Below are 13,330 nucleotides of genomic sequence, written 5' to 3' on the forward strand. Positions count from 1 at the left end.
AAACCCACATAATGATCCTTATCAACTGTCCAGAGTAGACCCACACCTGATCCTTATAAACTGTCCAGAGTAGACCCATTACTGACCCTTATCAACTGTCCAGAGTAGACCCACTACTGATCCTTATCAACTGTCCAGAGTAGACCCACAACTGATCCTTATCAACTGTCCAGAGTAGACCCACTACTGATCCTTATAACTGTCCAGAGTAGACCACTACTGATCCTTATCAACTGTCCAAGTAGACCCACTACTGATCCTTATAAACTGTCCAGAGTAGACCCATTACTGATCCTTATAAACTGTCCAGAGTAGACCCACTACTGATCCTTATCAACTGTCCAGAGTAGACCCACTACTGATCCTTATAAACTGTCCAGAGTAGACCCATTACTGATCCTTATCAACTGTCCAGAGTAGACCCACACCTGATCCTTATAAACTGTCCAGAGTAGCCGTGGCTGCCTTCCAAGCAATGGGATCCTGCCCAGAGAGGAGAGACGGGTTAAAAAGGTCAGAGACAGGCTTGGTGATGATAGGGGCAGCAACCTTAAAGAAGAAAGGGTCTAAACCATCTGACCCAGATGTTTTTTTGGGGTCAAGTTTAAGGCGCTCCTTTAGCACCACGGTCTCAGTGACCGCCTGCAGGGAGAAACTTTGTAGCGGGGCAGGGGGAAAAGAGGGAGGAGCATCGGGGATAGTCGCATTAGAAGGGGTGGGAGATTAGGAAATGTTGAATAGTCAAATAGGAATCCTGACTTAATGAAGTGGTGATTAAAAATCAGCCATGTGCTGCTGGTTAGTAACAACCACATCATCAACATTAAGAGACATGGGCAGCTGTGAGGAGGAGGGTTTATTCTCCAGGTTTTTAACCATTTTCCAGAACTTCTCCTTAAAGTAACTGACTTTGGCCTTCTGGATAGCCTGAGTGCACTTTGTTCTCATGTGCCTGAACGAGAGCCAGTCAGCCTGAGTAGGTGTGTGCCGAGCCTTTCGCCAAATGCAATTCTTGAGGAAGAGTAACTCTGCAAGATCATTGGTCGAACCAGTGGCTGAACCTGTTTTAAATTCTAATTTTCTTTAACAATATCACAATTAACAATATCACTGAAAATGTAAAAAAATAAGGTCCAAGCAAAAATAAACCACAATATAAACCAGGATATAAACCAGGATATAAACCAGGGGAAAAGAGGGAACATAAACCAGGATATAAACCAGGGGAAAAGAGGGAATATAAACCAGGATATAAACCAGGATATAAACCAGGGGAAAAGAGGGAATATAAACCAGAATATAAACCAGGATATAAACCAGGATATAAACAAGGGAAAAGAGGGAATATAAACCAGAATATAAACCAGGATATAAACCAGGATATAAACAAGGGAAAAGAGGGAATATAAACCAGAATATAAACCAGGATATAAACCAGGATATAAACAAGGATATAAACAAGGGAAAAGAGGGAACATAAACCAGGATATAAACCAGGGGAAAAGAGGGAATATAAACCAAGATATAAACCAGGGAAAGAGGGAATATAAACCAGGATATAAACCAGGATATAAACCAGGGGAAAAGAGGGAATATAAACCAAGATATAAACCAGGGGAAAAGAGGGAATATAAACCAGGATATAAACCAGGGAAAAGAGAGAGTATAAACCAGGATATAAACCAGGGAAAAGAGAGAATATAAACCAGGATATAAACCAGGGGAAAAAAGGGAATATAAACCAGGGAAAAAGAGGGAACATAAACCAGGGGAAAAGAGGGAATATAAACCAGGATATAAACCAGGGGAAAATAGGGAATATAAACCAGGATATAAACCAGGGAAAAGAGGGAACATAAACCAGGATATAAACCAGGGGAAAAGAGGGAATATAAACCAGGATATAAACCAGGATATAAACCAGGGGAAAAGAGGGACCATAAACCAGGATATAAACCAGGGGGAAAGAGGGAATATAAAACAAGATATAAACCAGGGGAAAATAGGGAATATAAACCAGGATATAAACCAGGGAAAAGAGAGAATATAAACCAGGATATAAACCAGGATATAAACCAGGGGAAAAAAGGGAATATAAACCAGGGGAAAAGAGGGAACATAAACCAGGGGAAAAGAGGGAATATAAACCAGGATATAAACCAGGGGAAAATAGGGAATATAAACCAGGATATAAACCAGGATATAAACCAGGGGAAAAGAGGGAATATAAACCAGGATATAAACCAGGGGAAAAAGGGGGAATATAAACCAGGACATAAACCAGGGGAAAAAGGGGGAATATAAACCAGGATATAAACCAGGATATAAACCAGGGGGAAAAGGGGGAATATAAACCAGGACATAAACCAGGGGAAAAAGGGGGAATATAAACCAGAATATAAACCAGGATATAAACCAGGGGGAAAAGGGGGAATATAAACCAGGATATAAACCAGGGGAAAAAGGGGGAATATAAACCAGAATTTAAACCCGGATATAAACCAGGATATAAACCAGGGGGAAAAGGGGGGATTTAAACCAGAATATAAACCAGGGGGAAAAGGGGGAATATAAACCAGGGGACAAAATGCACTACACTCCCTGTACCCAATAAAAACCCTACCCATAGCAACAAACAAATTGGAGTTTGGTATACCTCCACTGGTATGCCATCCAGCCCTGGAGTTTGGTATACCTCCACTGGTAAGCCATCTAGCCCTGGAGTTTGGTATACCTCCACTGGTATACTATCCAGCCCTGGAGTTTGGTATACCTCCACTGGTATGCCATCCAGCCCTGGAGTTTGGTATACCTCCACTGGTATACTATCCAGCCCTGGAGTTTGGTATACCTCCACTGGTATGCCATCCAGCCCTGGAGTTTGGTATACCTCCACTGGTATGCCATCCAGCCCTGGAGTTTGGTATACCTCCACTGGTATGCCATCCAGCCCTGGAGTTTGGTATACCTCCACTGGTATGCCATCCAGCCCTGGAGTTTGGTATACCTCCACTGGTAAGCCATCTAGCCCTGGAGTTTGGTATACCTCCACTGGTATGCCACCCAGCCCTGGAGTTTGGTATACCTCCACTGGTATGCCACCCAGCCCTGGAGTTTGGTATACCTCCACTGGTATGCCACCCAGCCCTGGAGTTTGGTATACCTCCACTGGTATGCCATCCAGCTCTGGAGTTTGGTATACCTCCACTGGTATGCCATCCAGCTCTGGAGTTTGGTATACCTCCACTGGTATACCATCCAGCTCTGGAGTTTGGTATACCTCCACTGGTATGCCATCCAGCTCTGGAGTTTGGTATACCTCCACTGGTATGCCATCCAGCTCTGGAGTTTGGTATACCTCCACTGGTAAGTTCTTCAGTAAGTCATTCTACTGCCAATGTTTGTCTATGGAGATTGCAAGGCTGTATGCTCAATTTTATACACCTGTCAGCAACGGATGTGGATGAAATATCCGAATCCACTAACTTGAATGGGTGTCCAAATACTTTTGCGTATATAGTGCATATAGAGGAGAGAGGATTGTACCATTGTGGCGTCAGGGAGGAGGGCATCCCTTCCCAGCACCTCCTCAACCTGCATCATGGCTTCATCCGTCTTCCCATTCTCCAGGTAGAACTGGGCCAACTCCAGACTGATCTGAGAGGGGAGTATAGATCAGATATAGATCAGATCTACAGAATATAGATACAGTTGAAGTCGGAGGTTTACATCCACTGAGGTTGGAGTCATTAAAACTCGTTTTTCAACCACTCCACACATTTCTTGTTAATAAACTATAGTTTTGGCAAGTCGGTTAGGACATCTACTTTGTGCATGACACAAGTCATTTTTCCAACAATTGTTTACAGACAGATTATTTCACTTATTCCAGGGGGTCAGAAGTTTACATACACTAAATTGACTGTGCCTTTAAACAGCTTGGAAAATTCCAGAAAATGATGTCATGACTTTAGAAGCTTCTGATAGGCTAATTGACATAATTTGAGTCAATTGAAGGTGTACCTGTGGATATATTTCAAGGCCTACCTTCAAACTCAGTGCCTCTTTGCTTGACATTATGGGAAAATCAAAAGAAATCAGCCAAGACCTCAGAAAAAAATGTGTAGACCTCCACAAGTCTGGTTCATCCTTGGCAATTTCCAAATGCCTGAAGGTACCACGTTCATCTGTACAAACAATAGTAGGCAAGTATAAACACCATGGGACCACGCAGCCGTCATACCGCTCAGGAAGGAGACGCGTTCTGTCTCCTAGAGATTAATGTACTTTGGTGCGAAAAGTGCTAATCAATCCCAGAACAACAGCAAAGGACCTTGTGAAGATGCTGGAGGAAACAGGTACAAAAGTATCTATATTCACAGTAAAACGAGTCCTATATCGACATAACCTGAAAGGCCGCTCAGCAAGGAAGAAGCCACTGCTCCAAAACCGCCATAAAAAAGCCAGACTACGGTTTGCAACTGCACATGGGGACAAAGATCGTACTTTTTGGAGAAATGTCCTCTGGTCTGATGAAACAAAAATATAACTGTTTGGCTATAATGACCATTGTTATGTTTGGTGGAAAAAGGGGGAGGCTTGCAAGCCAAAGAACACCATCCCAACCGTGAAGCACGGGGGTGGCAGCATCATGTTGTGGGGGTGCTTTGCTGCAGGAGGGACTGGTGCACTTCACAAAATAGATGGCATCAGGAGGTAGGAAATTTAGGTGGATATATTGAAGCAACATCTCAAGACATCAGTCAGGAAGTTAAAGCTTGGTCGCAAATGGGTCTTCAAAATGGACAATGACCCCAAGCATACTTCCAAAGATGGGGCAAAATGGCTTAAGGACAACAAAGTCAAGGTATTAGAGTGGCCATCACAAAGCCCTGACCTCAATAATATAGAACATTTGTGGGCAGAACTGAAAAAGTGTGTGTGAGCAAGGAGGCCTACAAACCTGACTCAGTTAAACCAGCTCTGTCAGGAGGAATGGGCCAAAATTCACTCAACTTATTGTGGGAACCTTGTGGAAGGCTACCCGAAACGTTTGACCCAAGTTAAACAATTTAAAGGCAATGCTACCAAATACTAATTGAGTGTATGTAAACTTCTGACCCACTGGGAATGTGATGAAAGAAATAAAAGCTGAAATAAATCATTCTCTCTACTATTATTCTAACATTTCACATTCTTAAAATAAAGTGGTGATCCTAACTGATCTGAGACAGGGAACTTTTACTTGGATTAAATGTCAGGAATTGTGAATAACTGAGTTTAAATGTATTTGGCTAAGGTGTATGCAAACTTCAGACTTCAACTGTATATATACACACACACTAGATCAGTTCTCTAGTCACAGAGAAAACTACAAGACAAACTGCCCACAATCCTCACCTCCTGATGGCTACTATAGCCTGGTTGTAGTAATACTAACCTTGTTGTCTGTCCTCCTGATGGCTACTATAGCCTGGTTGTAGTAATACTAACCTTGTTGTCTGTCCTCCTGATGGCTACTATAGCCTGGTTGTAGTAATACTAACCTTGTTGTCTGTCCTCCTGATGGCTACTATAGCCTGGTTGTAGTAATACTAACCTTGTTGTCTGTCCTCCTGATGGCTACTATAGCCTGGTTGTAGTAATACTAACCTTGTTGTCTGTCCTCCTGATGGCTACTATAGCCTGGTTGTAGTAATACTAACCTTGTTGTCTGTCCTCCTGATGGCTACTATAGCCTGGTTGTAGTAATACTAACCTTGTTGTCTGTCCTCCTGATGGCTACTATAGCCTGGTTGTAGTATAACTAACCTTGTTGTCTGTCCTCCTGATGGCTACTATAGCCTGGTTGTAGTAATACTAACCTTGTTGTCTGTCCTCCCGATGGCTACTATAGCCTGGTTGTAGTATAACTAACCTTGTTGTCTGTCCTCCTGATGGCTACTATAGCCTGGTTGTAGTAATACTAACCTTGTTGTCTGTCCTCCCGATGGCTACTATAGCCTGGTTGTAGTAATACTTGGTCCTGTCTACATCGGTCCTGCTACGGTAGTGTCTGGCCAGCTGACAACAGATGGAACACAGCACGGTTCTCTCCTGTTCCAGCAGCTCTGGGCGCTCTGTCTGACACCGCTTCAGGACACTCTCCTGGACACTGTGGGCCTGGGAGAGACAGACACCGTGGAAGAAACACACAGCCCATTTGGAAAGGAAGTCCTCCTCACACATGGCACCATTAGTGACAACAGATCCCCCACATAGAACTTGTTACACTGTCACAAAGTAGCTACAGTCAAACTGAGAGGTACTAGTTACTGTACTGTCTGTTACTGACAACATTAACACAAGTGGAAAATGACTGTATCAACATGTCATGGTTCTAAGACCTTCTCCAAGGTGTCCTGGACTGATCAGCGTAGTGAGCCCTACCTTCTCCAGAGTAACCCTAACCCTAACTCTAACCTTCTCCAGAGTAACCCTAACCCTAACCTTCTCCAGAGTAACCCTAACTCTAACCTTCTCCATAGTAACCCTAACCCTAACTCTAACCTTCTCCAGAGTAACCCTAACCCTAACCTTCTCCAGAGTAACCCTAACCTTCTCCAGAGTAACCCTAACTCTGACCTTCTCCAGAGTAACCCTAACCCTAACCTTCTCCAGAGTAACCCTAACTCTAACCTTCTCCATAGTAACCCTAACCCTAACTCTAACCTTCTCCAGAGTAACCCTAACTCTAACCTTCTCCAGAGTAACCCTAACTCTGACCTTCTCCAGAGTAACCCTAACTCTAACTCTAACCTTCTCCAGAGTAACCCTAACCCTAACTCTAACCTTCTCCAGAGTAACCCTAACCCTAACTCTAACCTTCTCCATAGTAACCCTAACTCTAACCTTCTCCAGAGTAACCCTAACCCTAACCTTCTCCATAGTAACCCTAACCCTAACCTTCTCCAGAGTAACCCTAACCCTAACTCTAACCTTCTCCAGAGTAACCCTAACCCTAACTCTAACCTTCTCCAGAGTAACCCTAACCCTAACTCTAACCTTCTCCAGAGTAACCCTAACTCTAACCTTCTCCATAGTAACCCTAACTCGAACCTTCTCCAGAGTAACCCTAACTCTAACCTTCTCCAGAGTAACCCTAACCCTAACTCTAACCTTCTCCAGAGTAACCCTAACCCTAACTCTAACCTTCTCCAGAGTAACCCTAACCCTAACTCTAACCTTCTCCAGAGTAACCCTAACCCTAACCTTCTCCAGAGTAACCCTAACCCTAACCTTCTCCAGAGTAACCCTAACTCTGACCTTCTCCAGAGTAACCCTAACCCTAACTCTAACCTTCTCCAGAGTAACCCTAACCCTAACCTTCTCCAGAGTAACCCTAACCCTAACTCTAACCTTCTCCATAGTAACTCGAACTCTAACCTTCTCCAGAGTAACCCTAACCCTAACTCTAACCTTCTCCAGAGTAACCCTAACCCTAACTCTAACCTTCTCCAGAGTAACCCTAACCCTGACCTTCTCCATAGTAACCCTAACCCTCTCCAGAGTAACCCTAAATCTGACCTTCTCCATAGTAACTCTAACCCTCTCCAGAGTAACCCTAACCCTAACTCTAACCTTCTCCAGAGTAACCCTAACCCTAACTCTAACCTTCTCCAGAGTAACCCTAACCCTAACTTTAACCTTCTCCAGAGTAACCCTAACTCTAACCTTCTCCAGAGTAACCCTAACTCTAACCTTCTCCAGAGTAACCCTAACCCTAACCTTCTCCAGAGTAACCCTAACCCTAACTCTAACCTTCTCCAGAGTAACCCTAACCCTCTCCATAGTAACCCTAACCCTAACTCTAACCTTCTCCAGAGTAACCCTAACCCTAACTCTAACCTTCTCCATAGTAACCCTAACCCTAACCTTCTCCAGAGTAACCCTAACCCTAACTCTAACCTTCTCCAGAGTAACCCTAACCCTAACCTTCTCCAGAGTAACCCTAACCCTAACCTTCTCCAGAGTAACCCTAACTCTAACCTTCTCCACAGTAACCCTAACCCTGACCTTCTCCATAGTAACCCTAACCCTCTCCAGAGTAACCCTAACTCTAACCTTCTCCACAGTAACCCTAACCCTGAACTTCTCCATAGTAACCCTAACCCTCTCCAGAGTAACCCTAACTCTAACCCTCTCCAGAGGAACCCTAACTCTAACCCTCTCCAGAGTAACCCTAACTCTGACCTTCTCCATAGTAACTCTAACCCTAACTCTAACCTTCTCCAGAGTAACCCTAACCCTAACCTTCTCCAGAGTAACCCTAACCCTAACTCTAACCTTCTCCATAGTAACCCTAACCCTGACCTTCTCCAGAGTAACCCTAACACTAACTCTAACCTTCTCCATAGTAACCCTAACCTGGACCTTCTCCAGAGTAACTCTAACCTTCTCCAGAGTAACTCTAACCTTCTCCAGAGTAACCCTAACTCTAACCTTCTCCAGAGAAACCCTGACCTTCTCCAGAGTAACCCTAACCCGGACCTTCTCCAGAGTAACCCTGACCTTCTCCAGAGTAACTCTAACTCGAACCTTCTCCAGAGTAACCCTGACCTTCTCCATAGTAACCCTAACCCTGACCTTCTCCAGAGTAACTCTAACCTTCTCCAGAGTAACCCTGACCTTCTCCAGAGTAACTCTAACCTTCTCCAGAGTAACCCTAACTCCAACCTTCTCCAGAGTAACTCCGACCTTCTCCAGAGTAACCCTAACTCTAACCTTCTCCAGAGTAACCCTGACCTTCTCCACAGTAACCCTAACTCTAACCCTGACCTTCTCCAGAGTAACCCTAACCTTCTCCAGAGTAACTCTAACCTTCTCCAGAGTAACCCCAACTCTAACCTTCTCCAGAGTAACCCTGACCTTCTCCAGAGTAACCCTAACCCTGGCCTTCTCCAGAGTAACCCTGACCCTGACCTTCTCCAGAGTAACTCTAACTCTAACCTTCTCCAGAGTAACCCTGACCTTCTACATAGTAACCCTAACCCTGACCTTCTCCAGAGTAACTCTCACCTTCTCCAGAGTAACCCTAACTCTAACCTTCTCCAGAGTAACCCTAACCCTGACCTTCTCCAGAGTAACTCCGACCTTCTCCAGAGTAACCCTAACTCTATCCTTCTCCAGAGTAACCCTGACCTTCTCCACAGTAACCCTAACTCTAACCCGACCTTCTCCAGAGTAACCCTAACATTCTCCAGAGTAACCCTAACTCTAACCCTGACCTTCTCCAGAGTAACCCTAACTCTAACCTTCTCCACAGTAACCCTAACCCTAACCTTCTCCACAGTAACCCTAACCCTCTCCAGAGTAACCCTAACCCTGACCTTCTCCAGAGTAACCATAAACCTGACCTTCTCCAGAGTAACCCTAAACCTGACCTTCTCCACAGTAACCCTAACCGACCTTCTCCACAGTAACCCTAACCCTGACCTTCTCCACAGTAACCCTAACCCTCTCCACAGTAACCCTAACCCTGACCTTCTCCACAGTAACCCTGACCTTCTCCACAGTAACCCTGACCTTCTCCAGAGTAACCCTAACTTCAAGCCTTACCTTCTCTAGTGTGTCCTGGACCGATCCCTGGTCAGCATAGTGTGCTCTGGCTAGCAGCAGAAAGTACTGTACGTTGCTCATCAGGCTGGAGACGCTCAGTGTACCATCATCACAGTGCAGAGCGGTCATCAGAGTCCTCTGGGCCTTGCCATACTGACGCAGCTTCAGTAGCAGCTCTACCAGGTCCACCACCAGAGAGTCATGACCGCCCAGCTTCACTGCACTCTCATAGTGACGGACAGCCTGCAAGACCAATCAGGTTAGATATAAATACTCTCAGTGACTGACAGTCTGCAGGAACAACCAGGTTTCATATAAAACACTCTCATAGTGACTGACCATAGTCCCTGTGCCCATGAAAGCGAAGGTAACCTGTCTAAATCACTACCGCCCCGTAGCACTCACGTCGGTAGCCATGAAGTGCTTTGAAAGACTGGTCATGGCTCACATCAACACCATTATCCCAGAAACCCTAGACCCACTCCAATTTGCATACCGCAACAACAGATCCACAGATGTTGCAATCGACACTGCCCTGTTCCACCTGGACAAAAGGAACACCTGTGTGAGAATGCTATTCATTGACTACAGCTCAGTGTTCAACACCATAGTGCCCTCAAAGCTTATCACTAAGCTAAGGACCCTGGGACTAAACACCTCCCTGTGCAACTGGATCCTGGACTTCCTAACGGGCTGTCCCCAGGTGGTAAGGGTAGGCAACAACACATCTGCCACGCTGATCCTCAACACGGGGGCCCCTCAGGAGTGCGTGCTTAGTCCCCTCCTGTACTCCCTGTTCACCCAAGACAGCGTGACCAAGCACCACTACAACACCATCAGTGGTTGGCCTGATCACCGACAACGATGAGACGGCCTATAGGTAGGAGGTCAGAGATCCGACAACGATGAGACAGCCTACAGGGAGGAGGTCAGAGACCTAGCAGTGTGGTGCCAGAACAACAACCTCTCCCTCAATGTGAGCAAGACAACAAAGAGCTTCTCTTAGTTCAAAACTCCTAATCCCCAAAATGGGAGAACGAAACAATATTTCTAATTTTGAGAATGGGGGAATGGTCCGAAGACACTTAAGGGACAGTCATGACGAGTGTGTTTCATTTGGTGACCTCATGAAGGACAGGAAATTGTTAAAGGAATTTAATTCCTATATGTTTATCAACCAATTCAATTAAAACACTCTGCCCATACATAAGAATTTGTAAGATACTTATCAGCATAAAATGGACAGAAACCAGTCTCAAAATCAATCAATCAATAGCGTTTATTCTCGAGAGTACTGATCATAGTACAATTTACATCAGGTTATATAATAAAAATGACGTCATAGGTTTTAAAATGTCCTTCCTCCTCTCGGATACAATGGCAGTACAGTTAGCGTTCTTGGATTGTCTGCCACCTGTTAAACAATCTGCAACCAACCCAAGGTCTTTCTCCTCCCTGGGTAGAGACAGAATGTCCTGTAAGGAACACATCATTCCAGCCTGTCTGAAGATAACTCCATTCTTTCTAACAAGGAACACATTATATTCAGCATTATGATTATAATAAGATTCATTCATCCAAACAGAAATATAGTAGTATTCTGTTTAGTTATAATTCTAAGTCAAATGTATTTAATATTTTAGTCATTTATTCATAAAAATCCCGTAACAGAAACACACATAACCGTATCTCTTACAGTGTACATTTCCCAGCTGTCAGATTTACATCGAAATATTGTGAAACGTATGTGATTAAACATGAAACTATTTGTGAAAAGATGTAAAGTGATGTTAAGTATGGATTTTCATATAAAGATTAACTAGTCAGTGGCCACATTCCCGTGAGCCTAGACATCACATTAGGCTTCACAGGACCGCCCTTTTCTCTGAAGTGTATAAAACCCACTCCTGACAAAATTCACATTAGACTAGAAAACATGCAGCTGATACTTCATGTGAAATGGTTTAAACTACAACTCTACCAAATGATGAGTCAGAGAATGCCGGGACAGAGTCCCCACGTTGGAATGGCTACAATTCTATAGGCCACGGAGACCATACAGCTGTAGTTTTGGCTACACGGCTGGAAATGGTTAAACTCTGAGACTATCGATCACTACAGAATAAGAGCAAATCTTTGACGTTGAATTACTCGTCTGCAGCTGGAATTTACGTAAGTCTAGTACGAGAATACCGACAACCGCGGAAGCCTCTATTCTATGAGAACATTTCTGAATGGTACTCTGAAGTGTCCATTCTAACCATCTACAACCACGAAAGATATTGTGACTTCTGGGAAAGTTAACTCGAGACTCTGATGAACTCTACAGGACGATTGAGAGTTTTCAATGGAGAGACAAATATATACATTGCAATTATTCTCGAATGAGCATCCGTTCATGTGCAAAGGATTAGCATTTCAATGATTATAATTATCCGCTGTGTGTAGTGAACCAATTTTGTCTTTCCCGCTCTTTCTCAGTCCCCACCCCAGTCCCCATGTTAGACCAGCAGCACCTTGTTTCTCTATGAAGGAGAGAACAGACATACAGGATGTTAGACCAGCATACAGGATGTTAGACCAGCGTACAGGATGTTAGACCAGCGTACAGGATGTTAGACCAGCGTACAGGATGTTAGACCAGCATACAGGATGTTAGACCAGCGTACAGGATGTTAGACCAGCGTACAGGATGTTAGACCAGCGTACAGGATGTTAGACCAGCGTACAGGATGTTAGACCAGCGTACAGGATGTTAGACCAGCGTACAGGATGTTAGACCAGCGTACAGGATGTTAGACCAGCGTACAGGATGTTAGACCAGCGTACAGGATGTTAGACCAGCGTACAGGATGTTAGACCAGCATACAGGATGTTAGACCAGCGTACAGGATGTTAGACCAGCGTACAGGATGTTAGACCAGCGTACAGGATGTTAGACCAGCATACAGGATGTTAGACCAGCATACAGGATGTTAGACCAGCATACAGGATGTTAGACCAGCATACAGGATGTTAGACCAGCATACAGGATGTTAGACCAGCATACAGGATGTTAGACCAGCATACAGGATGTTAGACCAGCAGCACCTTGTTTCTTTATGAAGGAGAGAACAGACATACAGGATGTTAGACCAGCGTACAGGATGTTAGACCAGCGTACAGGATGTTAGACCAGCGTACAGGATGTTAGACCAGCGTACAGGATGTTAGACCAGCGTACAGGATGTTAGACCAGCATACAGGATGTTAGACCAGCATACAGGATGTTAGACCAGCATACAGGATGTTAGACCAGCAGCACCTTGTTTCTTTATGAAGGAGAGAACAGACATACAGGATGTTAGACCAGCGTACAGGATGTTAGACCAGCGTACAGGATGTTAGACCAGCGTACAGGATGTTAGACCAGCGTACAGGATGTTAGACCAGCGTACAGGATGTTAGACCAGCGTACAGGATGTTAGACCAGCATACAGGATGTTAGACCAGCATACAGGATGTTAGACCAGCAGCACCTTGTTTCTCTATGAAGGAGAGAACAGACATACAGGATGTTAGACCAGCATACAGGATGTTAGACCAGCGTACAGGATGTTAGACCAGCGTACAGGATGTTAGACCAGCATACAGGATGTTAAGGTTGGAGCTCCAGATTGAACTGGAGGAGTCCACTTCCTGGACAGCCAGTCTGTGCTAAAATACATCCACAACGATACCAAGAGATTCTATA

General features: G+C 44.5%; 1 protein-coding gene across 1 annotated transcript in view; it reads right to left on the reverse strand.

Moving 5' to 3' along the window:
* Positions 1 to 13,330, reverse strand: part of LOC120050270 (tetratricopeptide repeat protein 21B-like) — an 87,356-nt gene that overhangs the window by 30,541 nt on the left and 43,485 nt on the right. Inside the window, exons 18-20 of the mRNA XM_038996848.1 lie at positions 9,598 to 9,840; positions 5,971 to 6,162; positions 3,547 to 3,657 (exon numbers count right to left, since the gene is read on the reverse strand). Of these exons, the coding sequence (XP_038852776.1) occupies positions 3,547 to 3,657; positions 5,971 to 6,162; positions 9,598 to 9,840 (546 nt within the window). The remainder of the gene's footprint in view (positions 1 to 3,546; positions 3,658 to 5,970; positions 6,163 to 9,597; positions 9,841 to 13,330) is intronic.

Source organism: Salvelinus namaycush, chromosome 7 (assembly GCF_016432855.1).
Source record: "Salvelinus namaycush isolate Seneca chromosome 7, SaNama_1.0, whole genome shotgun sequence".
Taxonomy (NCBI): domain Eukaryota; kingdom Metazoa; phylum Chordata; class Actinopteri; order Salmoniformes; family Salmonidae; genus Salvelinus; species Salvelinus namaycush.